Raw genomic sequence first — 26,662 nt, 5'->3', positions numbered from 1 at the left:
GACTGTAGTCATATCAATTTCAGCATCCATTGAAATTTCAGGTCAAAACATATTATTTAATGATTGGATATTTGTGCCTTTTATTTACTGTAAATTCCCCCAAAAAATGTTTTGGTTATAAAAAAGGTGATGGAAATTTAGTATTTTTTAAATTTGATGTATTTAGATGAACAAAAGTACTCATTAGTGGCAGCCTTAGCTTTATTATTACCCCTTTTCGTCTTATTTAGAAACATTTTCTTTAATATCTCAGTTAATATGTTGCTTCCAACATGCAAATTTGGTTACAAACATAAGGTAGAAATTGACAAGGTTGTCTAATATTATGCCAAAACTAAATCTAGACCCATCACATTTTCTGTGCACAAATGATCAACGAAAGATATGTTTTTAAACATTCTTCATTTTCTAGCTATGACAACAGAGACCAATTGCTCCCTGGCACCAACAGAAGTGTTTTTGGTCAGCTAGGTGCATTTATTAATGTGCAAAAGTCCACATTCTACAGGTTCTACAAAGGAAATGTCATGCAGAATCAAAGAAGTAATTCCTTTCACTTGTTCCTGATCTCTCCTACTGTCACTCCTGCTTACTGTTTTGCCTTCCATTCCATTGCCACGCGTCACTACAGAACTCTGCCCCGAATCTTTCCCACTCCCTCTCCCTCTCTCTCTCATAGAAAACTAGGTCTGCACAACAAGTGTCTCTTTCTTCCTTCAACTTACAAAGAGCCACATTCAGAGCAAAAGCAAGCAAAGAGCAAACGATTGCGAGCGAGCATCACACTCGCTCCGTTTCCAAAGTGATAAACGATCAACAAATCAAGGAGAGCGAATGCCAAGAGTCAAAACCATGGAGATTCGGTACAAAATGTTAGAATGTGTGTGGGTTATATAGAGAGTAGGTTTATGAAATGTCAACTGGCCTTGCATATTCATTCACAAACTACATGAGGAAAGCTGAGGACACTAAACACTAGACTTAAACATAAAATATAATACTTTTTTCACCCAAAATTAGATTGCCAATTATTTTTGTTGAGAAAAGAAACCAAATCGTTCATATTGAGCAATCTATATATAATAAATGCCTCTGCAAATTGCTATTTTGCCCAAAATATCAACAAGAACAAAAAATAATATCCAATTTTTTAGTCATATGCAGTGGAAATCTTCAAATGATTTAGAAAATTCACATATGGGACAAGCCTAATGAAATCTCAAGAGTAGATATTTTGCACTGTTATAAAAAATATAAAATATATAAAATGAAAATAATGATAATAGGTCCACAGGAGGCATAAGACGCATTAGAAATTAATATTGTTGACCAACTTCCAATGCTCATGTGTATGTACTTATCAAAGCTGTTTGAGCATTGCATCAAAGTGACTCTGACCTCAAAGACTTCATACCCTAGAATAAAACAAAGATGAACCATTTTCAATTTTTTAAGAGTCCGCAAAGGATAAATAATAGTCTGTTAGAGAAAACACTCACTCAGGTAATGTGACAATGAGCGAGTATGAGTGAGACACTTACTGAAAGTGTTGCCCTCACCATGGCCCCATCGGAGCCCCTTCACAAAGCTCCTTTGTGTAGGAGTGATAGCACATTGCATACCACAACAGCATTATACATTCTTATTGAGGTAAAGTGTGTTCAAGCTTCACAGGGATGAAGCTAATGAAGATAATACAAGGGAGGAGACTATGATTCATGGGGAGACAAACATGGCGCAAAGTGATGTTCCCTCCTATTTCCCTCACAGGAATATTTGACCACATGTTTTCTTTCTGATAAAAACAAAGTCTCTGATAACCTGGTAAAGGCCAATACTGAATGTTGCCAAAATGGTCAATATAAAAGAAAACTAGTCTAGTGCTGATTTTTTTGTTGTTCCTTTGAACAATGAGGCCCACTGAAGAGATAATTACCCACATGTAGCATTCCCATCTGGACTGATTTTCTTCATCAGGTTCAATGTTGTGGATTCATTTGCGTATTTCTTTTTCCCTCTACTGTCTTTTTTTTGCCTACTGCTTTGTGTGTTGTGCTAATCATTTGTTTGTCTGTCTTTGTATTCTGGGAACAAAAAGTATTGTCTCGATTCAGAGGATTAAGAGTTATCGGCGTACAAGTTTGCATGTTTGGCTGTCTATATATTTAAATAACTATGCATTAGCCTTGAGAGAAGACATTTTGATGTAGATATCTCCAGATCGCACAATGACAGAAAATCAGAATAAATCATTCGAGCAAGCGCCTGAGGAAGAAGTTCTAATAGATGAACGCATTTCCTAATGATTCTCCATCAGCAAGTATAACTCCTCTCATAAATTATGTTAATGGTTGTCATCCTGATAAAACTACACAATAGGCATGTACCATATTTTTCAGACTGTCAGTCGCAACAGTCAAAAATACACAATGAAGAGAAAAAAAACTATATATAAAATGCTCTGGATTATAAATTGCATGTTTGACAGGGCAATTTGTTCATTTTATCCTAAACATGAAACAAACACGTTAAAGTAACAATAGTAATATTGTCACATACATTAGATTTATATAAACTATGGATACACTGAAAGGATCTTTTTGATGTAATTAGTTAAGAACACACTTAGCATCTTGATAATATAAACAGTACAGTTGCAAGTGTCATTTTCATTGCTGTGAAACCAATGGAAGTAATAATAAATGTATTCTCACCTTTTCACAAGCTTTGGTTGTATTGTTATTATTGTGGGAGGCCAGATTGATGTCTTCATGGACGCGATCCAGCAGCCACAAAAGGAACTCCAGGGCATCATGTTGGGAATTGCCACGGAATTGCGATCCATACTTTGACACGATAGCCTGCAGAGACAAATAACAAAATAACTTTCTTGCAGCAAAACTGGGATATTTAGTCTGAATAATTGATCATGAACCAAAGCACATTTTATTGTATTATTTCAGTATCTTTCAGACTTTCCCCTTATTCAAAACCCATGGCAGACAGATATTTTCTATGATAAGTTGCGTTGTTTTAAATCTATTCTGAAATAATCTCTTCTCCAAGTGCCAAACCGGAGCATCATTATATTTGTGGGCTTTTTCATTTAGATCTTGCACAAATTAACAATTTTAAATACATATCCAACTTCTATTTCTTCAAAGAAATATAAAGCACTTCAAATACTAAAGTCTAACACAGTATAGACTTCTAATCAAAAACAAAAACGGCAATTTTACGTATAAATATAGTATACCTCACTCCCAAACTCTTTTCGAACAGAATTAAAAGTTCGATGTTTAATTGCCAGCCTAGAAAAACACATCCACAGATGATAGATTACAGAAGAGGGTTAACAGACTGTACTCTTTGCTTCCTAATCCCATCATATACTGCATGCAATGTGCCTGTTTTGGGTCAAATTACACTACGACATCATATACTAAATCGAAGGTCTGGCAACGTCTCTGCTTCTGGTAAAAGAAAACGCTAAAATCTGTTGGAAAGGTGGGCAGTCCCTTGGAAGAGTCATAAAATGGTCCAGATCAAAAAGCAAAAGTGAGGCATCATTCACCCCCCAACGGCTCAAAGTCTAAAGATCATTATCTAACGAATATCAGTCTTTTAGTATTTGTCCTACTAGAGATTATCTTTAAACACAGGGATGATTCAAAAAACTGCGATATGTTATCTATCAACTGTGGGAACTGTGGATAGGTACAAACGTAAGACTGAAATTCCACCAATCATTTCAACAAAAGAAATTATAACATTGCAGCTTCTGCTGTTATTAGCCTGCCAACCATTGACCCTTTGGTCCAGAACAACATTGCAGGTCATCTACCTTGTATATTTAACTACACTCCCTTCTTTCTCAGGCATCTCATGTTATGGAAACTGATAAATTGTCTATGGAGTAACTGTTTGACTTGAAGGGTTTGTCCCTGTCCAGGCCCCTCTACGCAAACATACATCTTTCCAGGGGGGATTCAGAAAACCAACAAAAAGTGTCCACATCAAAAGCCTACTTCTGTTGCCACTTTGGGCAGAAAAATACTCACTCACAGCTGTTCTACATGGCTTGACACTATTAAATCACTAGAAACAAGATAACTATAACAATGGGAAACAAATTAAAAACTTATGTCATCCAATAAACCAGGTGGTTGCGGAATGTGGCAAAGCTCCAAGCATTCAGCAGGACTTTTCTGTGATGTTTTATTTTTTGTTCCTCTTGACCGATACGCACAGCCAAACAACCTATTTCATTCATTGAACTTTCTTTGAAGAACTTTTTCAGCAAATGGGAGCACATTTACATTTGCATTGTAGCAGTCCTGGACAGAATAAGGAGTATGATGCTAAACTAGGTCCAAGGTAACAACAACAACAACAACAAAAAACAAATAAATAATCCAAACTATTCTGGGCCAGGAGATATAGGGACAAACCCTTCAAGTCAAACAGTTACTCCATAGACAATTTATCAGTTTCCATGACATGAGATGCCTGAGAAAGAAGGGTGTGCTTTTCACTATTTTTATTTAACAAATTATTTCATGTTCTTTTCTACCTACCCCTTAAAAGAGATAATGACAACAACAGACAAAGACTCAAAGCCAATAATAATATTTGGATCAAGTTGACGTCTATCCTTGAATATGGCATGGTCAAGTATATTTCATTTCTTATAATTTGATGTGTTATTCTTTTACATAAAATGTAATAACATTTCTAATTGGGATCCTGCATTGAGTTACTTTAACATCACGTTTGGATTGTAAACCCAATTTTATTGTGTTCTAATCCAAATGTTACGTCCCTGTATATGTACAGTATATGTTTATGTTTATTACAAAAAGTAGTCACATGTGCTAGAAAACTAATATTAAACGTTAAACCAAAAAAAATGCAAATAACGTACAAAACATCAGCCTTTTCTCCCCATGTTTGTGCAGTAACCCCTAATTAAAATTATCACTTCAAAAGGAAACATCTCTCATAGAATAATTAGTTGCTTGATTTCCTTTTCAGCAAAAGAACATTTTTTTAAAACTATATAAATTTTATTCAATCTCAATAGAAGTAAACAACTCATTTCATAAAATCGATTTATTTTGCCCATGCCTACTTCAACTGTTGTATTTTACAACTCAAAATAACTCTGATGCTCCAGCAATTAAGATATAAATACCTCTGAGAATAATTCCAATGTAACTCTTTTTAGTGCCCCTTTAAAAGATCTTCCAGGAATAGCACTGACTCATATTCTTTAAGATTTTTCTTTTGCTATGAGCTTTGTTCACCCCCTTTCCAATAGTAAAGCTCTAGGGTCATTTTCGAATGCCTTCTGGCAAGCTGCTTTGCTATTACTCAACAGGCCATTTTAGAAGGGGTTTGGCTGTATAAACTCTGGACTTTCTACCATGTGCAAGTGTGTGTGTGGTGGTAGAGCTATTTGGATTTCATAATTGGAATTTTCTTGGTTTAAATCGGTGGTTAAGATGTGAAGAATGCATGCAGTATTGCGGACTAAATATGAGATTTTTTGGGCTAACAATGAAGAGGCGAGCGTTTTTTTTTTTTTTTTTCACTGGGGGTGGATCCAACAACAATATTATGTAGGAGTCAATCAATCACAGGCTGTCAACTGTCGATGTAACACGCTGCAAAAACGGACTACACTTACTGCTTGTGCTTCTCAGACTATCTTTATAGCTTTACCTTCCTCGCTTCAATATATTGAAGAGTGAGGAAAGTCATAGGAATCAATAAGGGCTAACGCGTTCCGGTAAGCGTACATGTGTATATGTATCATTTTCCAACAGAGTAATTAGCAATTCCAAGAATGGATGCATTGTTGAGTTTCTTTGTTCACTCTTCCATATTATCTACTTCTTGCCTCAGCTCATAGAAATCCAGTACAAAGAGCTGCAGGCAGATTAAGTATAGCCCCCCCCCCCCCCCCCACCCCCTTCTATGTTAAGCACAGGCAGTGTAAAGAAGAGGTAGAGGATCTCCTCATACAAATCTGTCACAGCACGTGATTATGAGAAGTCAAGTCTTTCATAAACTTACCTGTTTTTGATTTATTTAGTATTTTTAGACTATTGTTAGGACAACAGAGAAATACTATGGTGGGACAAGCACGTAAATGGAGTACCTAATGACCCCCGTGTGGGCTCCGGTGACATTAACCAGACGCCTGCTTATCAGCTGACAAGAGACCACCGAGGTCATGGAGTTAACAATTTTCCTTGCTATCAGCAAATGACAATTTGAGAGAAAAATAAAGCACACTGTCAGAATTTGAAGGCCTATAAAGTTATATTACCTTCCCTCAAGGCTCAATCTACACTCTCTGAAGGGTTGACACAATAGTGGCCAAATAAAATTGGAAGTATTTCTTCAACAGAAATCAACAAATAAACTTCAAAATGATCTTCATTTTCAGTCGAAAGGTTTTCAGATTTTCAAAATTGGATGAATGGAAAAAAATAATGTTTTTTGTCATATGTCATCATGAAAAAATATGATAATGTACAATTTTGGCTCCTTTTGTAAAAGGTGGAAAAAATAGTAATACCTCAAAGTCCAATAACCTCCTAAGTCAAATGAATTGGACATCTTACAGTGAAAAGGAGCTTTTAAAATTGAAGAGAGAAGGATGAAAAAAGCCATGTTTGGACATCCATCACCGCCAAAGTCACTGAAAGAGTTAATATAGAGTAGAGAAGGTATATCATTCTTGTTAAAGGTGTAGATGGAACAGTACTTTTTTTGTGACATTTGGTGATAAGATTTTGTCTTCAAGTGTTTCCCGACCTTTGAGATTTTCTTTTTCAAAAAGTGTGTCTTGGCTCAAACAAGGTTAAGAAAGCTCCATATCAGAGTTTTTTTCCAACCTTTTCAGAGCCAAGAAAGAAAAATATTCGACTCATACATCATAAAAATATCTCTGAGCACACCACCAAGCGTGAATGTCACATAAAATAGGTCCAAAGGGTAAATGTATTTTTTTTAAAAAGTGGAAAATTTACCACAAGTATAACTTGCTTGTGGTGACTTTACTTGTTGATCCTTGTTAGTCTCAATCTCAACCAATTGGAGAGTGTAGTAGCCGCCACAAAGTGAGCCTAATTTAATAACAAATTGCTTTTTTTGTGGGTAATTTTCAAGCATTTTTACTACAGGTTCTTCTGATAAATCATACCAATCCGGTACGTCGGAATTTTATCAAGGAGAAAAGAACCCTCCACTTTCAAATGAGAAATATTTCTATCCTGACATTATCACTTTTGCATCATACTATCTTTTCATAATTTTCCCATGGGAGCAAGCGTAACATTTTCATACTGATGGTGTTTACTTCTGCGCTCTGCATTATACATATTTATATAGTTGTGGCCCTTTAAAGATATTAATGATCTTGAATGGTGTAGAGGAGGGGTGGTAAACATACAGCTCTCGAGCCACATGCGGCTATTAGCTTCCGATCACAATTTGTATATACTGTCCTATGCCTTGTTTTAAATTTCTCTTGTTTTTATTTCTCTTAAAACACACCCACATTCATCAAGGCCCTTTAAAAACAAATAAATAATATTTTAAAAATAATTTGGCACCTGCCATAAGGCTCTTTATCTCAGACAGTTTAAAATGTTGGCTCTTTTTTGTCTAACTTGTTCGCCACCCCTGGTGTAGACATTCCTTCTCCTGATTTCATTGCAAGCAGGTGCAGGCTCGATTCCCGCTGGTGGCGGTATGTTTGTCATTGTGAATGGTCGTTTGTCTCTGTGTGTGCCCTACGACTCACTGGCGACCAGTGTAGGGCGTACTACGCCTTTTTGCCCGAAGTCGACTGGGATAGAAGATGAATGAATGAACATTTTAAAAATACAATTTTCTGTAGTACTACCATGGTTACACATCACTGTTCTACATTGTAGAAGGAGGTTACCCTTGTGTTGGGTGGTCTTACCTTGAAATCGACAGACAACTGTGGGGTATATTCCAAAGTCCACAGAGCCCTAACAAGCGAGGCCAAGTGCTCCGTCACTTCTCCATGAGCAAAGCGGGTCTCAAGCCCATTTAGAGCCCTGTCATTCAAGTCCAACTTGTACCTCTCCAGTCCCAAGTACTCAGCCAGCAGGTCAGTGTTGCTCATACACTGCACCACGGCGTTCATGAAACACGTATTCCCATGGTTTTTCAAACCCAGAACGCCTGGCATCTTGTCCCCATAGCGATGAAGTAGTTTATCCCTGCCCAGAGGAGGATTCTTGGCCAACCTAGGCACCTGTACATCCTCTTTGACAATCCCTGAGCTGGCACTGAGGGTGCAAGGTGCGCCATTCTTAAACCCCCCATCATCATCCTCCACGTCCTGCGCGTCTGCAAAGTGGCTGAAAGTACCGAGAGTTTTCATGATTCGGTTCATGAAACTCCCCATGGACTTGAGCGACGTCTTCCGAAAAAGCTTGACAGATTTGGGCTTTTTCTCTCGCTTACGCTTGTCCTCTTTCGACGGGGATATGTCCTCCTTCTGGTCCATGTTAGTAACGGTACCTCCACGAGAACCTCGTGGGTCCGGTCTGGCGTTCCTCCTCATCATCATCATTGCGCTGTCAATTCCGTCGTCCGCGTGTCACTTCTTCTCGCCCAGTCTCCCCTGCTTGCGAAGCACATGGACGCGCGCCCAGAGGTGACACCATCGCCATCACAGCAGCACCCTGTTCTCCTCGACCGCCCACCACGCACGCCACCTTCCACGTCCATCGCAACACTTGACTCAAGGCGTTGTTTATCACCCGTAGCGAGACGTCGCCGCCGGCACGGCACGGGTGGGTGGGTGGGGGGCACGACGGGAGCCCCTTCACCGGCTCAGATCGCCTTCCCAGTCTGGTGGTCCCAGGCTTGTGATCGTGGGACTTGTGCGTGTGTGCGCGTCTCCTCCCACTCCAATCCACCGCTCACGCAAAACACAAACACACCCACCTGACAATTGTTTAAGCCTAATCAGAACAGTTTGCGATTAAAACAAAACAAAACTGTTTTCTAAATAACGATAATGATAATAAAATGACCCCACCTTGACTCTCTCTAGGGCAGTGGTCCTCAAACTATTCCAGAAAGGACCATAGTGGGTGCAGGTTTTCGTTCCAACCTGTAAGAGGAAACATTTCCACCAATCTGGTTTCCTACAAGTGCAATCAGTGGATGGAGTCAGGTGCTGTTTTTTTTCCAGCAGAAACCTCATTGGTTAAACTACAGGTGTGAAAGTGGCGGCCCGGGGGCTAAATCTGGCCTGCTGAATCATTTTGTTTGGCCCGGGAAAAGTAAATCATGAGTGCTGACTTTCTGTTTTAGAATCTAATTAAATTGAAGAGTATAGATGTATATTAAATTTCTGTTATTTCCCCCTTTTAAATCATTTTTTTTTTTTTTTTAACCCTGAGTGGTTAGCACGTCAGCCTCACAGTTCTGGGTCCTCGGTTTAAATCCAGGTGGGTCCACCTGTGTGGAGTTTGCATGTTCTCCTTGGGCTTGCATGGTTTTTTTCTGGGTACTCTGGTTTCCTCTCATATTCCAAAAACATACATGGTAGACTGGTTGGAAATTGTTTTTGACCCCTAATTTCACAAGAAAGGCCTTGCCTTGATGTCATGATTTGTCTTGTTTTGATGACACAATTTTCCAATGGTCTTCATTCACTTCACTTCTCTTTAATGGCAGAGCTTTTAGCACCAGTCTAGTGAAGAGTGCATTTTGCATTTGAGTGTGAATGTGTGGGAGATCTTTTGGAATGTATTCATCACAGGTTACCGTGTCCTGGATTATTACCATCATTCCTTTGGCATGAAGTTAAAGAGCTTCATTTAAGTGTTCAGGGCTGCCCCACCAACACTCCCACTAGATTTTCTTCCAGCATTGAGTAAATGCTCTCCTCCCCATAGCAAACGCTATTAGATGTAAGAAATACTTCACGTCAGAATGATGTTCCTTTCCTAGCAGCATCGCCGATGATGATGATGATTCTCTCCCATGTTAACATCCGATAGCTAAAATGAACGAGCGGCGTATGAAGTGATGAAACTGCCAAGTATTTCTCATTTTTTTTCTACAATCGGATGGCTAGATGAGACATTCAGTCTTTTATCTACTGCAATAATGACCCTGCGGACATTTAAAGCTGCTGCCATCTATTCTATAGTTATTCACCTCAATTGTTTTGTTAATTTGATATAAGGTGCCTCTTAGTTAGTGGAGAATTACAAATGGTGGAATATCATGGAAATCATGGAGATCATTGAACCCACAATGTGGGTTCAATATTAAGTGAAGGCATGCTTACAACTGGTGGCATAATTTATATATGCAATGACAATATGGAGAATAATGTCATCTTCTAAGACTGTGATGGCGACATTTGCTAGACTGAGCCATAACACCACAAAACAGACACTCTTTCATAAGATTTTTTTTGTTTAAAGCTTCTTTTAATGATTTAGTAAGTGGTAACTAATTTTCTTTCACCCTACTTTTGCTGTCAGCTCCCTAAAACAAGATAATAGCTTCACTATTCCTCATGGAATAACATCTCAATTTTGGCAATCAATAACAAAAACTTTTATTTTATTTATTTTTCATCTGAAAACTAAAAAAAAACCCTCAAATTAATTCATTCAATGAATTAAATGTATCATCCAAGATGAGAATACCAGTCGAATATCTGCTAGATTTTCTTATAAGAAGCTGATTAGATCAAATCAATTGAACTTTTTCCTAAGTTTTCACAAGAACTGACCTTTGTTGCAGATCTGTTTCTGTAGAAAGGAAACAGACGGAGCCGTGTGGGCGATATCTGGCTTCTACCAAATCCCAGATTATGCAGGCCTCATCTGAGCTGGCAATAACTCACATCTTGTCACTTGTCTTTCATCTTAATGCTGTTGGCGCAGGTCATATGATTTCTTTTATGGATTTCTGCAGCTACTCAGAACTGGACAAAAGCCTCTGGCCTCCTAAAAAATAGATAAATAAAGAAATAACACTTGCACAAACGGTTGACAACTATTGACCAAAACAGCATACACCAATCAACTATAACACAGCAATACCTTTCAAATGGTGTAGACTAGACATATCTTTGCCTTTTCATCACTAACCCGTCTTAGAGACACCAGATGTCAACCGTTATCAGTTACAGCAGGAAATTAGACTCCAATCTAGCAAAGCACCCAGCTGGCAAAGAAGAAGAAATGCGTTTAAAATTCCCGACACGTGAAATACGCTCATGGCTTTATTACTTCCCCACTTCTCACCCGCCTCCTAAATATTCCTCACCACATTAATTGATGACAACAATTATCAATCATCAAAAATTAAAGCATCTGCTTAAATGTGAACATGATTTTTGACCAAAAAAAAGGCTCACGCTGTGTCTATTCAAGTATTAAAATACATAGAAACATTTGTTTTTTGATCACAGATCTGTAGTTGTTTACCTGTTCTATAAATAACAAGATTTGGAATGTGATGTCACATTTAGTTTCTATTGAAGTGCAAATTTTTCTTTTAGTGATGCAGAAAATGCTTGGAGCAGCGTGCATAGTAAAGAGCAATCATTGCCAGAAATTCTTTTCTGACCTGAAAATGTGTTTGTTTTATTGAAGTGCTTTGAACCAGCCATTTTTAAGATGTGTGTGGCCTCATTAGAATTGCAGGTGAGTTAGAGCCTTACCTGCAAACTAGTTGTAATTCAATGGTAGTGGGCTACAAAATGTCATTCACAATCACGTTTGCATTTAAATTATGGACAACATGCATGTTTTGGAAATATGGAATGAAATGTGAGACCCTGCAAACTCCTAAAAGGCCTAAATTGAATTTCCAACAACCTTAACTAATTGTTTCTTTTATTTTTCAGATTATGTAATCTATTTTCCCACATTAAGATACCTCAGACCAAATTCTTCATGGTGACTCAAAATATATAAGACCTTTTTTACTAACAGTGGCACAATACAAATGACATGGCTCCCTCCTCTGGTGAAATGTTATTTTCTTCCACAGTGACAGCATAAACAATATTATGGCTCCCTCCTCTGGTAAAATGTGAATTCTATGACTTGTTTTCTTGGGAAAGGAAACTGAAACACATGAAATAAACTAAAATAAAAATAAATAGATAAGAATAAATAGCTAGATAACAAAACAGAGGTCCAAAAATCAAAAAGTTCTCTGTCAATACAGTTATGTTCAAGATATCTCAAGAATGAAAAGGATTTCTATTTTTTTAATCAAAGTTATTAGTATTAGTAATTTGATATTGATAATATCGACAATACCCAAGTGCAGGCATTAGAATGCTGTCATATATTAATCTTTGTATCACAATTATGCACTGTTTACTTTAAGTTCATTTATTACTGTGCTGGAGAGAGAAAAACAACTACTTTTACAATGTAAAAAGAAGGCAGGAGAGGTAGGAATTTAAAAAGATATTTTGCTCATAAAACCGGGCATTTAGCATGTTAGTGGGAGGATTGTGCTTCACAGCTTTGTTCATGGCCCCCTGATTTATTGCATTGAACCATTGTGCTGATATCACTCTACTGGCAGCTTCCATTTGGATTTTGAAAAAGTGGTCCTAATTTTAAGTTTTGAATGGTTGATGACCACATGGTAGACCTGAACCAAGATTTAAATTCAGTTAGGTACTGTTAAAATCCAACACAATTGTGCTTTTGTATGTCCATACATTTTTAAGTCATCTTTTAAACTCACTATGTTATTTAGTTCAATAATGTATCAAAAAAAGCAATTGACTGGCAACAAATTGTGTGTCATTGGACTAAATTGGATTGTATTTTGTTTGTTTAAAATGTTATTTTAATTTTCTGCCTTTTTGTAAATAAATGGGTCATAATATAACATAATAGTCATCATTTCAAAATTATTTAAAGGGTCTCTACCACCTTGCTTAGCATTGTTTTCTGCAAAAAAACACACTAAATAACATATTTGACTGATATTATTTAATGGAAGAGAATGACTTTGATAAAAATGTTCAATTGTAGTCAATTCTGTGTGAGTTACAAATTCAATATTCTATTTGTGTTTTTTAGAGTATTTTCATATGTCAACAGAGAACAACATTTGATTTGACATACTAAAAGTTTTGCCCTGGTTTTGAAAAGAAAAAGAAAAAGACCATCTGGTTGTTCCTTTGTATAGTACATAATGTGTCGTGAATCAGTGGCCCCTGTCACAAAAAAACAAAAGTAGGGTTCATGTCGGAGCAAAGGGGCTCTGCACAAAGGTCTGCACTAGGGGTCACTTTGGGATCAGAAGACCACCCAGTTGTGTGGGTGAAGACACAAGACAACACTATACATGCTCAGTATTGCAGTGATGATAAATGACAAGAGCAATAATTCCATCTCGGATGTAAATGTCTCTGTTGATGAAAAAGTCTTCCTATTCTCATCTGTGGTGACTTCTTTGAGAAAGGAATTACTATGAAAAAACTAATTCCACTGCCATTGATGATGATTGGCGTAAAATCATAAAAGATAAAAACAGAACTTTTAAATGGCTATCACGATTCGTTCATTCACTGCCGACCATCCTAGGTCAAATGGTTTGGACCTCTATTGATGGCAATAGAAGCCAATGATTAAATAATGTGTTTTAATTTCAACCCATAAAGAAATAAAGCCAAAAATAGAAATTTTTATATAAATTTATCATTGGTTGACATTCATTGGTAGACTATTCATTTGTTCATTTACTGCCAACCTCCCTAATTCAAATGGTTTGGACATCTATTGCTGGTAGTAGAAGTCAATGATGTAATAATATGTTTTAATGTCAACAATACAATATAAAACCAAAATATATATATATTTTTTTACAAATTGATCACTGGTAGACATCATATCTATTCGTTCATTTGCTGCCAACTCTCCCAATTAAAATAGTTTGGACATCTATTACTGCCAGTAGAAGTCAATGATTTAAAAATGCATTTGAGTGATTATATGTTAAATGATAATTAATAAATCTGTGGAGAGAATCCTCTTACCATTTTCCAAAATTTCCCCTGCAGGGGGCAATATGTGTCAGAAAAAGTCTACCACCAATGTTGACCCTCCTTTTGGGTGTTGCATTTAAGTGAAAGCCCAGATTTGAAATGATTTTGAGAACAGTTTGCTGACCACTAGGTTTTATATGTCGTAAAAAATTATGTTGAACTGCAAAAGTGATAACCACATCGCAAAACTCTGCCACTTGGTCAAAACCACACCAATTCAAATTTAGGGTATAGTCAAAGTTTTTATTGCCCGCTTGTTGGGAATAATTCTTGATTTAAATGCTTCCGAAAATGATATTTAAGACTTTTAAAAACTTTTCTTTACTATAATTTCAGTTTATGATGAAATACAAATGATAATATGAGTCTTATAATAGAAATCCCACATATTTGCAGTCAAAACTAACAGAATACTTAACTTTTCTTAGAAAAGTTTGAATGAGATCAAGCAAACACAGTGTGGGGTCTTTTTGAAGTGAAGCAGTTATCTTTCACGCCTCAATTATCTAAGATTTCCTGTCTGGAAAGCTCCTATTTAAAACCTTCAGAAACGTCAATGAATATTAGTTGAGGAAGAAAAAAAAATCCAGATTATAAACAGTGGTGCCTTTGGATTTAGGCCTCTCAGTTTTTATTGAATGCAGTAATCTGTAGGAATTCCAACTGCACTTCAGTGTGGGCCACATCCTTTAGATATGCCTGATCCTTTAGGAGGGTAAAAGACTAATTGGATAAACTACTAATCTTTATGCTTCCACTCTTGGAAAAAGCCTGAATGATTGCATGCAGTAACGAACAAATAAAATATTCAGCTATGGTGACTTTTAATCTAAAAGTCAGGATTTTACGTAGAAATTAGGGGATTTTAAAATGCCGGACTGGATAAGAAGAACCCAGAGTTATTTTTGGACAAGAGTACAAGTATTTCTTTTAGTTTTTTTGCAATGAATCTACGGCAAAAAGTTACGTGCATTTGTAATACTGGTGTTAGTTGATATGGCATCAAAATAAAATCCCCAATTTTGCACCTGAATATAGCTTGCTGGTATATTATAAATAGTGTCATTTATAGTTTGGATAAGCTTTGGACTTTTATACATTATTTCAAGACAAAATGCCCTTTTAACCATAAAACTCTTGTTTTATTTCCATGATGTACAATGAAATATTTTAATAAATTGACAGAATTAAGAAATTGTGTATATGAATAATTACCAAACAATATTTTAATGATGCACTGTTTGATTATTTAAAAAAAAACTATAAGGAACACTATAAAAAAATCAATACCTTTAAAAAAAATTGTTGTTACTATTATTAGTTCTTGAACTCATTGCATGCCACTGACATTGATAGAAGTGCAATTCTATTAAACTCAAAGGCTGGTCGTGAATTCTTAGAAGTTCAGTGCTATGGCCAAATGTCAAAAGTCGATATATAGGATGTCCAATGTCGTTAATGGTAGCCAATGAGTTAAGTGTGATTACTTATGTTTTGTATTGTTTTCTTTACGGCCTTAATGCATTCCCATAATATTTGACCATTCTTTATCTATTGGAACAGAAGGCAAACAATTTCACTGCAACTTTTTCCAAGGCATTTTGCACAGTAGCTACACACCTACACAGTAAGGTGCAGAATATCCTTATGTGGCGTTTGTGAGAAGGAAGGTTGGCGGCTCAGAACACTTGATACATGTTCCATGTCACCCATGTAGAGCTGTGCATTCCACGCACAAGTGCATGTCACCGAGTCTGAAGGTGCTTCAAAATGGATTGCCACATCCAGACATGTGCTGCCAAAAACAATAAGATGAAGTAACCTCGATGACAGCTACTTTATCCTCCATGTGTGCACCTCCACAAGGTAATGTGTTCAACATCAGGCTCAGTCGATCGTGCGTGCCAAATTGAAAGTCTCAGGAGCATCCTCAGGGGGGATGGAGAGGTCGATCAGTGTGCATTTTATCTTACTGTCAGTGATATAATGCTGTTGGCATTTCTTGATGGATCCAGGTTTGTTTAAAAAAATGCCTTTATATGTAATATTTATGTCTATATTTGTTAGCGCATCAATTTTCGGTTGGTTAAAGTGTAATGCCAGGTATGAGTGTGACAATATATCAAATATATATATATATATATATATATATATATATATATATATATATATATATATATATATATATATATATATATATATATATATATATATATATATATATATATATATATATATATATATATATATATATATATATATATATATATATATATATATATATATATATATATATATATATATATATATATATATATATATATATATATATATATATATATATATATATATATATATATAAATAGATATATTCAATAATTCATTTCACTTTCTATTTCAGCAACCCATACAATTAAAAGACAAAATTCCAAGCAAGGGACAAAGATAAGAATTAATCAGGGCCCACCGCAGTGAGGACAATGTAATTACAAGCTGCTATCTTACTAAATAGAGCTCTTGCTTCTATACGGAACAGCGATGACATGATTAGTGTTTTCCTGCCGTGTTGCTTCCGTGAATAGGGATGGTGACAGCTGTCTGGGGATAACAGCTCGAGGTTGTTGTTCTGGGCCTTTAAACAGCACACGACCTACCACAGCGGATGTCTAATCAGTGACTGCTCAAATCACACATTAACAGCAACCTGTCGCCATACTCCTATCTAGCATGATTTCAAATACTAATGAAGAGAAATTGTCTTGGGCTGCCGAGTGATGAGCGTGTGGGTGCATGCGAGTGTGACACTCCAGCACCATTGACATTTACAATTTACAGCAGGCAACGTGTGTTTGGTTACTATTTACTGGTTAGTATGGAGATCACAATGTGGGAAGGGAATTGAACTTGGGAAATGATCATTTTTCTTTGGTACTCGGGCCTTCTGTGGTCTTGCCTATCTCAATCCACCTCGTAAAACCAGTAAAACATAAAATCTTTGGTACATAATAGTTTTTTTGAATGGCAATATTTTGTCTGTTCCATTGTTGTGTGGTTTGGCAACTCATCTATTAAAGCTTAGAAATCCCTTTACAGAGTTGTGCGTCTCACAAGCAGGAGAACCGGCACCAGTCTGTCTGAACGGAATGATGAATCCCATGCCAGGCTTTTATCGTGAGCTTTTTGTATTGTAAATCAGGGCTTCACCACTATAGAGCTATGAGGTGTGGTGCGATAACTTATTCAACTTGACATTTACAATAATAACAAAATATTCTTCTATGCCAACTATAAAATGTGACTTGCAGACTTGTACATTCTCTTCTGATAGATTAGGGATATCAAACACATCTTTTTGGGGTCCTAAATGGTAGTTTTCTTTCAATCAGAAGGCCAACTGGGGCTCCACTATTCAAATATTCTATTTTTATTATTCTTTTAGAAATAAAATAAAAGGCACCAGCACCCCCTGCGTCCCTTATAAGGACAAGTGGCTCAGAAAATGACTGAATGGAAGAATACATATAAATAAACCCAACTAATGACTAGTTTGACATATGAAGATTTCCATTCCGTTTAAACTGGGAGGACTGGCAAAAAAGTTAACCTTAATTCATTTATTAATTCGAAGCCCTTCTAGTTCAATGGATTGACCATATATCATCATCACAGGCAGCTAAAGAGTTAAAAAGGGAGCCAGAATGAATGAATTTGGCCTTGAATTGTTGAAGTATCCATATTTCTGACACCTGTGGAAATGTTCAAGGGCAATTTGCACACTGTAATACCCACAGAGGAGCTAGTGTCATGGTTGTAAATTGCTGATATGTTAAAAAGCTTTCACCCAGAATGACTTACTGTGTGTGATCTGTCACATAGGGTGACTTTCTAGCACCCACAGGTGCTGGTTTGTTGAGTTTGTCTCTGCAGGAGGTTTTCACTTGCAAGACATTAGCTAGGTTTCCATTTCCACTGGTCAGTTTCCAAACATGAATTTGTAACAGTTTAAATTTAAGAAAATAATTCTAATCTTGCCCAATCGTTGTATGCTTTCATCAAGACGTTTATCAGATGCTTTGTTATTAAAATCTGTCGAAAAAGTGCAATGGCAACACTTAAATTGAATTTATATGACACACGATGTGATGTTTTTTTTCAAACTGCCTCACATGAAAACAAGTTTAAATTGCAATTAATACACTGAATATGCTGATATTCTTAAATTATTGCTTTTATTTGCCAAAAAAATTGGTTGGAACAAAGCTGAAGAGGACGACTGGAAGACCAGAACAGGAATTATTTTGGTATCAACACTCATGTTCAACTTTAGTTTACTTCAATGATAATATAATGAAATAAAAGCCTCTATATCATTAAATCTACAGTTTTCTGCATAACTCAGAACTCTAAATCCGATTTGTACAACATAGCTGAATAATTATATATCTATATTTTGTTAATTCATAATTATTCATTCATTTTCCATACCACTTAACCTTACAAGGTTTGTGGGGGGTGCTGAAATCTATCCCAGCCAACTTGGTTGCCAGCCAATTGCTGTATTAACAATTATTTTATTGTATGTTTCTTATGAATAACTACAATTTATCGTAGTCAGAAAATTTAATTCAAAAAAGCAACCATGAACAGAAAAAAACAATACAAAATATACTTTGGTTTTGGCCCTAATAAATCCGATTGACCCTAAATAATACAATTCCTGCTACAAAGCAGACACAGACACTCACATCAGCAAAACGTTTGATGCCTCACTCGGCTTACGTGGCGGGTTCGAAATGAGGAAACCGATCAGTAGATCAATTGTCTGAACCTAGTACTTTGAAGTTCTGGAAACCGGACGAGGAATCACCCACCATAAAGACGTATGAGCAAGTGCTGAGCTATTTGTTCTGGTGCCTGGGTGGTTATGGCTCCTTGGGGAGAACTGGCATGGGCCCCAGTGAGATCACACCAGCATAGGATGAGGAGGGAGTCCACTGGGAGGCAGAACTAATGGGCCCATGTGTTCACATACGCTTCTGATAGCCAGATGCGAGAAAAGACAGTGTCCAGTGAGTGTTCACAACACCTCCCACACAGCATGCAGTCAGTCTTAACACGCATGCTAGACTGTGGCGTACGTAGTACATATGCCATTTTGACTTGGTTCGCAACTGGCAGGAATGTTGTAACTTGCAACGCACATTTTACATGCACATTGTACTGGCCTCATGGGGTCTGATGATTGGCATTCCTTTTTCCAGCCGCTTAACAGACATGCACATGTGGGAAAGGAGTCTTTTCCATATGATCCATTCTAGTTCCACCGGTAAAAATTTCAAACATATTGTAGTGCTAGTGATTTATATTCTTATTTATGCAGTCTTGGACTTGTGATCTCACATCTTTATTTAAAGTTATGACTTTTCTCACCTTTAGAACAAGCTACGTAAAGGGCCTTTAAATCAGGGATAAAATACTATACTTAAGTTCAGTGCATTCATAACTTTAATGCCCAATTGTGGAACTTTTTTATTTTCATTCATTCAATTTCTGAACTGCTTATCCTCACAGGGGTTGCAGGGGGTGCTGGAGCATATCCTAGGTAACTACAGGCATCAGGCGGTGGACAATAAATGGGTGGCAAGCTAATCTATTTTCATTCATTGTTTTTAATTTCCTCTTTTATTATTTAACTTTCTTACTGGTTTATTGTATGCCATTGTGTGTTTTTATTTAAATGTATTGCTAGTGAGTTGCTGATTTTCAGAATTTTTGTCTATCACATCTTCAGCCAAAGTGGATTGGACGCCTATCATTGTCAATAAGTTCAATTTGTGTCACATCCTTGTTCATTTTAAGCAACTGAAATTTAAAAGCTTTTTCCATTGGAAATGGCTATTTGTGGAAAAAAAACTGTGTGCCCCCCAATAAAAATTCTAGGAGTGAAATCAGAACAAAGGTTAGGTCACTTCTGTCAAATCTGACAACCACTCCTGTCTAAATGGAAGTGGACATCAGGAATCTCAAACATGAAAAAGTTTAGCCGCAGCTTTCTTTTCCTGGACGCAAAAGGCAAATGAAATGCCAATTGACTAGATGCTCCTGTCCTGGTTGGTTACTCACAACATTTATGAAGGGTTGAGGGGGATTTTTTTAATAGGTTATTGGAAGAAATTACTGCTCCATATTTCATATACTCTATATCATTAGGGAGCAACATTTCATGCATTCTGATGATGAGAACACCAACCATAGAATTGCGGTAAAACTTTTTTCTGGACTCAAGCCAGGAAACATACATGCCGCTACATCAGGGGTGGGCAAACTTTTCGACCCAGGGGCCACGTTGCCTTTAAAATTTTGACAAAGGGGCCGGGTCAGTACAAGATACGATACATATAAAAAAGTGCATCCGTTAACAGTACATATGAAACATAAACAGAAAAAAAAGGACTAAAGTATTAACATACTCCTCATTCATCATTAAATTAAAAAGTATAAAGTACAAAATCAAGTAAAAAGGAATGTATTAAGAAATATTAAAATGTAATTTAAAAAAAATAGATAGTGGAGAAATAATCCTTCTAGCGTTGTCAATGAAAGGCAAGGAATGACCGGAGAAAATGCCCCAAATTAATAGGAAGTGACCTAAAATTGCACATGATGGCGTAGTGGTTCATTCGGCTGATTTTGGGAAGCTTAGGATCGATTTCCACTGTGATTTTGAGTGGAAATGGGCGTCTGTCTCTGTGGTTGACCTGGCGGGCGACCAGTTTAGGGTGTAGCCCGTGTCTCTGATCAGGATAAACGGGTTGTAAATGAATGACCAGAACGCTAAACTACATGAGCCATGTCTCTAGGAATAACTCTAGCAGTTTTAGAAATATTTACGAGTATAAAAAAAATACTCTGGTGTTTATATTGGCACTTAAAGTTTTGTGAGATCTCTAAGGTAATCTCCACATTGATTTACTTTTGGCAGACAGCCTGACTTGCTGGTAAATCTTCCTTCTGTGAAAATTGCTGTGACTGAGGCGTGTTCAATGGGCAAATCGATACGAAGCCTTTGATGGACTCTGCGCTTTGATGCCTTGTGGGATGAGTGGTGAGCATCTTCTGTGAGACTAACCCAATGATCCAAAAAACAACATCACCCACTGGGATTTGATATTTTGCTGACATTCTCTTGTCATTTAATCTTAACTTTACAAATCTGTAGTATTGTTTGTTACACACAATATTGTGTGACCTATCTCCCCTCCTCACAGTCAAAATGAATGACACTGAAACATATGCATTCACAATTAACCTTGCCAGTATATACATGAATTGGGCATCTGTCATTAACAATGGTAGGCATTTTCAAAGATCATTTTTGGTCATTTCCTTTTCAATTTTGGGTTGCTTATAGGTCAGTTCCTGTTAATTTTTGTTCATTTGCTACTTTTTGGGGGCATCCTGGGGTCACTTGCCCTATCACGAGTTGACTTTTTAAATCGGAAGGATACAACTTTACGGAACAAAACAGATTCAGTGAAAGAGGGTCATTTATAAGTAAATTCATTCATTCATTTCTTCATTTTCTGAGCCGCTTATCTTCACAAGGATAGAAGCCTATTCTGACTACATATGGGCACCACCAATGGTGTGTATTGTCCTTGTATAATTCATTTTATTGTTATTTATTTATGTTTCTGAGTGCTAAAACACTATTTTTCAAAATGTTGTGTGACGCTAATGCTGGTCAATACCTTAACAAAAATATTTCATAGTTGAAATGATTGTAGCACATTATATATACTGTTGTGTCAAAAGACATTTTCAAAAAATGTAATTCATTATGATTACTGTTTCAGTAAATTGGCCATAAAACTTTATGACGCTTGGACCAGTATAAAATAAGCCATTTGATTGTAAAGAGACAGGCTTAATATTTGCCAAGATTCTACGAATTACAGACATACTGACACATGCTTCAATAGTTTTTCAAACACTAAATCTCATCATAGGTCAGTGCTTTGTTTTCCCACAACTTCTGTCTCACACTCAACTTAGAACAGTCTGCGAGCTTCTCAGAGCTCCATGGACGAGTAAGAGCAAAGATAGGGGGTGGATGGGTTTGTGGGGGGGGGGATTGTGGCAATAGAAAAAGTGATTGTGAAATGTGGGAGCGAGAAGTGTTTGGCACAGTTCTTCATGTTTGCTCAGTAAACTCCAAAGCCTGTGTTTCTGTGTGTGTGTGTGTGTGTGTGTGTGTGTGTGTGTGTGTGTGTGTGTGTGTGTGTTTTCGGCGAGGGAAATGCCCACATTGTTGGGCCCGGAGACCGTGGTTACAGGCCGGCCTCGGACCCAGCCAGCCACGTTGTGACAAACAACAAGATGAAGGTCAGCTAATATAGCAGTTAATTCCACTTCCTGGTCCCCATGACACCCAGGGTGGGTTTATTTGAAGATCCCAGACCCCAAAGTCACTTTGGAGTTTGCTTTTGTCTGGGAGAATTTCAAATATGAATGTACCCCAATGAGGAGTGGGAGTGTTGCAGGAGTAGAGTCAAGCATTTAGGAGGAAAATTCCACATGTTTTTATTTCTATTTTCCATTTTTGTCACTGATTTAAAGTATAAAAAACACATTTTCAGCCACTTGTTGACTTAAAACTAGATTATAGTGGAATGTCCTATTTAATACACCTTTAAGTAATCTTCCAAAATTTGGAGGTCAAGTTATTATCATTCTTAATAGTGTTTTTGGGGAATAGTGAGATACAGTGCAAATACTTTGTGTATTTGAGGTAAATATGTGGGTATCTGGACTTTACAAAATGCATAAGGCTGGGTGATAAATTAATTTTAGGAATCCATTCAAGTGTTTTTGATTGCAGAGGATTGAAATAGAAATATTCATTTGAGTTTTGGTACTGGTCAAAATACTGCACTTTAAATTTGTAAAAACGGATATATTAGAAAAGTTTTATTAATCTAAAGAGGCCGGTATTTTGTCTAATACTGCTCTTTGACTTAACATACCATCACCACGACTTTGACACACTATAAGACACATTTATTTATAGTTATGAAAATACATAAACTATGCAACAATGATTTTCATTTTCTTTTTAAATTTCACGTTGTATAATGCTATATACATCCTAGATGTCCATTAAATATTAGTGACCACTAAATATGTGGTTAAATCAATACTAATGATACACATCTTAATAAAACTTCAATAAAGATTGCTAAGAATGTTTTCATTACAAAAGATGTCAAATTGCATTTAATGATTTATTATGCAGGGTGTAACGGGAAGGAGCTCCTTCAGGAAATAAATGACATACTCTTCAATGAGATCTATACACTCTGGCCTTCATGTGATTATGTGTGAGGATAGACATGAAAAAGAAGTATTTTATGAGCCTATTGTCTCATTGCGCATTTAAGTAAGAGCCAGAGAATGCACATGGGAGTCGGGGAGGGTTAAAATATACTACACAAGATCCTAAAGCCAAGTGGCTTAATCCTGTATGGAAATGGTAATGAGAAGAAAGCTCTCTGTCTGTGTGCACTCTCGTATCCAAGATGGGATGGAGGCCTCTCTAGTGGGGTTTTTCTCCAGGATGCATGAGAAGAGCTTTTGTACCCCCAATGTAGTAAGCCAGAAATACAGCTTTTGAACCATGAGCATTGAAAGACAGACAGAGAAATGGAGAGGTTTGGGGGGGTATGAATTGGAGATTGAAAGAAAAGTCGGGGGTTGGGAGGACTCTAAAAAAGGTGTTAGTGTCAAATGCGGAGGGTGTAATGCATTTGTTGAGTGTGTGGGTGTGTGTGTGTGTGTGTGTGTGTGTGTGTGTGTGTGTGTGTGTGTGTGTGTGTGTGTGTGTGTGTGTGTGTGTGTGTGTGTGTGTGTGTGTGTGTGTGTGTGTGTGTGTGTGTGTGTGTGTGTGTGTGTGTGCAGGCACGTTTGCGCCTATATGTATCCCTGGTGTGTGTGCTGCAATGGCCTGATATGAAGTGGCTCTTTAAGCTCTGCTTACATCCCCAAAGATGCTTCACTCTTTAGTTCCCACTAGGCTACTTCGCATCACATGACTGGGAAAGAGGGCTTGGGAAAAATAGACACATGGGATAGATGGCTGCAGAAAAATGTACAGTTTTGGGGGGGGGGGGGATATTCCTCTTTGTGGAAATATTATGTTAAACAATCGTGGTATTTGGTTCTTTTGTGTAATAATACCTTCTTTTACCCGACTATGTTAAGTCATGATATGGAAAAAAATGGCTCTAGGGGCATAAAACTGCCATAAAAGAGTGATGTCATCGCCATATTTGAGCAAATACTGCAATACTCATTACATTTTGATGTAGCACATTTCCAATCAAAACTGAGTACATGGTAAAGGTAAGGTATTGATTTATATATCTCACAGAGTATGAATCTGTGCAAATTTACTTTATTGTTAAAGTTTCTTAACATTGTGCAAATCTGAACAGTCACCTTTATTTACTCACATCATTTTATTTTGTTTATGATTTTGTTGTTGTTGTTGTTAAACTTGATTTATAGGATTTGTGCTGGTTGAAGTAAAAACAACAACAATAATACAATTGCATGGTTAAATAGACGTCCAAATGTAATACATTCAAATGTGAAATTTGACAAACGCGTGGGTGATATTGCTCATGAGAGGAATCCTTTCTCTAGCCATTACCCCTGATGTGCATCGCTGCCCTGTGAGCACAGATTAACCACGCAAGCGCTTCAAGTTGATGATGCAAATCAGTGGCTGTGATCTTCTCGGGTGTTCCCTCTTCTTTTTTTTTCTTTCCAAACAGTTAATCCACTTAAGTATCTCAGGCTTCTCAACTCTGTGCCCAAACTCATTTAGGCAGGGCTCAATAATTACTTCTTTCTGCACAGTGTGATAAATACACCAATAATAGCCATGAGGATTAACAGTACACACCACAATGCATTTACAATAAGGTGAAATTACTTAATTTTACTATGTAAAATCTGCAATTGGCTGACCAACATAGTTATCTGGGATAGGCTCCTGCACCCCCTGCAACCTTTTATGATGTCAGTTATACTATTACACATGCATACTAAAAGACAAATTTAAGGTACATTTTGGGGAAATAGTACTGGCATTGATAAAATATCCAACTGCCACTTTCTGAAAATACTGATGCACTTATGTGCCCATAAACTGTCATTTTTTAAAAATTCAAACATTAGTATCTACATTATCATAACTCTAAACATGAAATTTAAATACTTCAGCAAATACCAGTCATTTATACAAGAAGTTGTCTCACATTTTAAGATGAATGTTCATATACTGTGAAATAATTGCAGTTTTAAAACAAACAATGAGTTCTGCAATAACTGACAGATAGTCAAAACACTAAGTCCTTAATTTCAAACTACTACAATAAGGGGAAATCCAAAGAAGAAATAGATGTTGCAATATCCTCTAAATAACTAAGTTCATACCATTCTGTCATTGCAACAATACTCTGGAGGTACAATTCAGCATACATATCCATTTCCTGCCAGTTGTCATTGCAGCACACAAAGGGCAAAAAGGCCTTATTGCTTTGGATAACTAACCTCATTGTGTTACATCACTGGGAACAGCAAACCCAGCCAGTGGAATTTTATTATTATTATTTTTAATGCAAAATGAACCCAGCCAGTGGAATATTATGATTATTTTTAATCCAAAAGGAAGGCTTACCGGTAACAGGAAGACAATGGCAGCAGTGCAATTCTGGAAAGTTCCAAACTGCTGCAACTGATGGGACTTTTGTTCACTTTTTTTTAAACAAGAAGCCAGAAAGGACTGTTTTGTGGAAAATATGACTTTCTGTCCAGATCTTCACCAATGTTTGGCTCTTGTTGAACTTTCACAAGGCTTTTTATCATCTATTAATATAGCATTTCTTCTTCTTATGTCTAAATAGTTCATCCTCTACAGTAGGGGTGGTCAATACCAGTCCGGTTTGTTTTCCATATCTTCCTCCAACAACAATAATCAAATAATCGGGATCAGTATCAAGCTTCTGGACAACTTACTGATGAATTGATCATTTGATTCAGCTGTGGTAGAAGAGGGTGATAGGGAAAACGGACTGGATCAGGGCTCTCTAGGACCGGAGTTGGCCACCTCTACTCTATAGGTTCTCTAAATATAAAAGATGTAACAAAGAGAGTCATAATAATGCACTGTCTGCTAATTACAATTTTACTGGGAGGGTTAGCAGTGATTATTTTTTCATTGGCAATTTGATCATCTTGTTTTTGGTCAGTTTAAAATATTTGAGAACACACTGTTTTCATAGGAGTAAAAGTTAATAAGGGAATGTGTGCAGAGTTTGTTTTAATAGTTCTCCCAAATGGTCAGTAAATGAATAAATCAAGAAAAAATAACAAAAAGAAAAGTGTCTATTTTTGCACTAAAACATAGACTCTCTTTCAAACCTGGCTAAAAGTCTTGAATTATCTTATTATATATTCAGGAAATGAAATTGAGTGTGTCATTACCTTTACTGCTTCATC

The 26,662-nt window shown here is 36.8% G+C and overlaps 1 protein-coding gene and 1 long non-coding RNA gene across 2 annotated transcripts in view; both read right to left on the bottom strand.

Moving 5' to 3' along the window:
• usp43b (ubiquitin specific peptidase 43b) overlaps positions 1 to 9,166 on the bottom strand; it is a 39,324-nt gene extending 30,158 nt beyond the window's left edge. Inside the window, exons 1-2 of the mRNA XM_077733902.1 lie at positions 7,982 to 9,166; positions 2,715 to 2,861 (exon numbers count right to left, since the gene is read on the bottom strand). Coding sequence (XP_077590028.1) covers positions 2,715 to 2,861; positions 7,982 to 8,620 — 786 coding nt within the window. The 5' untranslated portion in view covers positions 8,621 to 9,166. The remainder of the gene's footprint in view (positions 1 to 2,714; positions 2,862 to 7,981) is intronic.
• A 1,695-nt stretch (positions 9,167 to 10,861) lies between these two features.
• LOC144209141 (uncharacterized) lies at positions 10,862 to 26,218 on the bottom strand. Its single transcript, XR_013329010.1, has 3 exons — positions 25,842 to 26,218; positions 11,121 to 11,244; positions 10,862 to 11,024 (listed from the first exon to the last, which is right to left on the bottom strand). It is a non-coding gene; the product is annotated as an uncharacterized LOC144209141 (long non-coding RNA).
• Between the last annotated feature and the right edge of the window lie 444 nt (positions 26,219 to 26,662).

Source organism: Stigmatopora nigra, chromosome 15, assembly GCF_051989575.1.
Source record: "Stigmatopora nigra isolate UIUO_SnigA chromosome 15, RoL_Snig_1.1, whole genome shotgun sequence".
Taxonomy (NCBI): domain Eukaryota; kingdom Metazoa; phylum Chordata; class Actinopteri; order Syngnathiformes; family Syngnathidae; genus Stigmatopora; species Stigmatopora nigra.
Note: the sequence above shows the minus strand (reverse complement) of the source record. Positions and strands in the feature narration are given on the sequence as shown.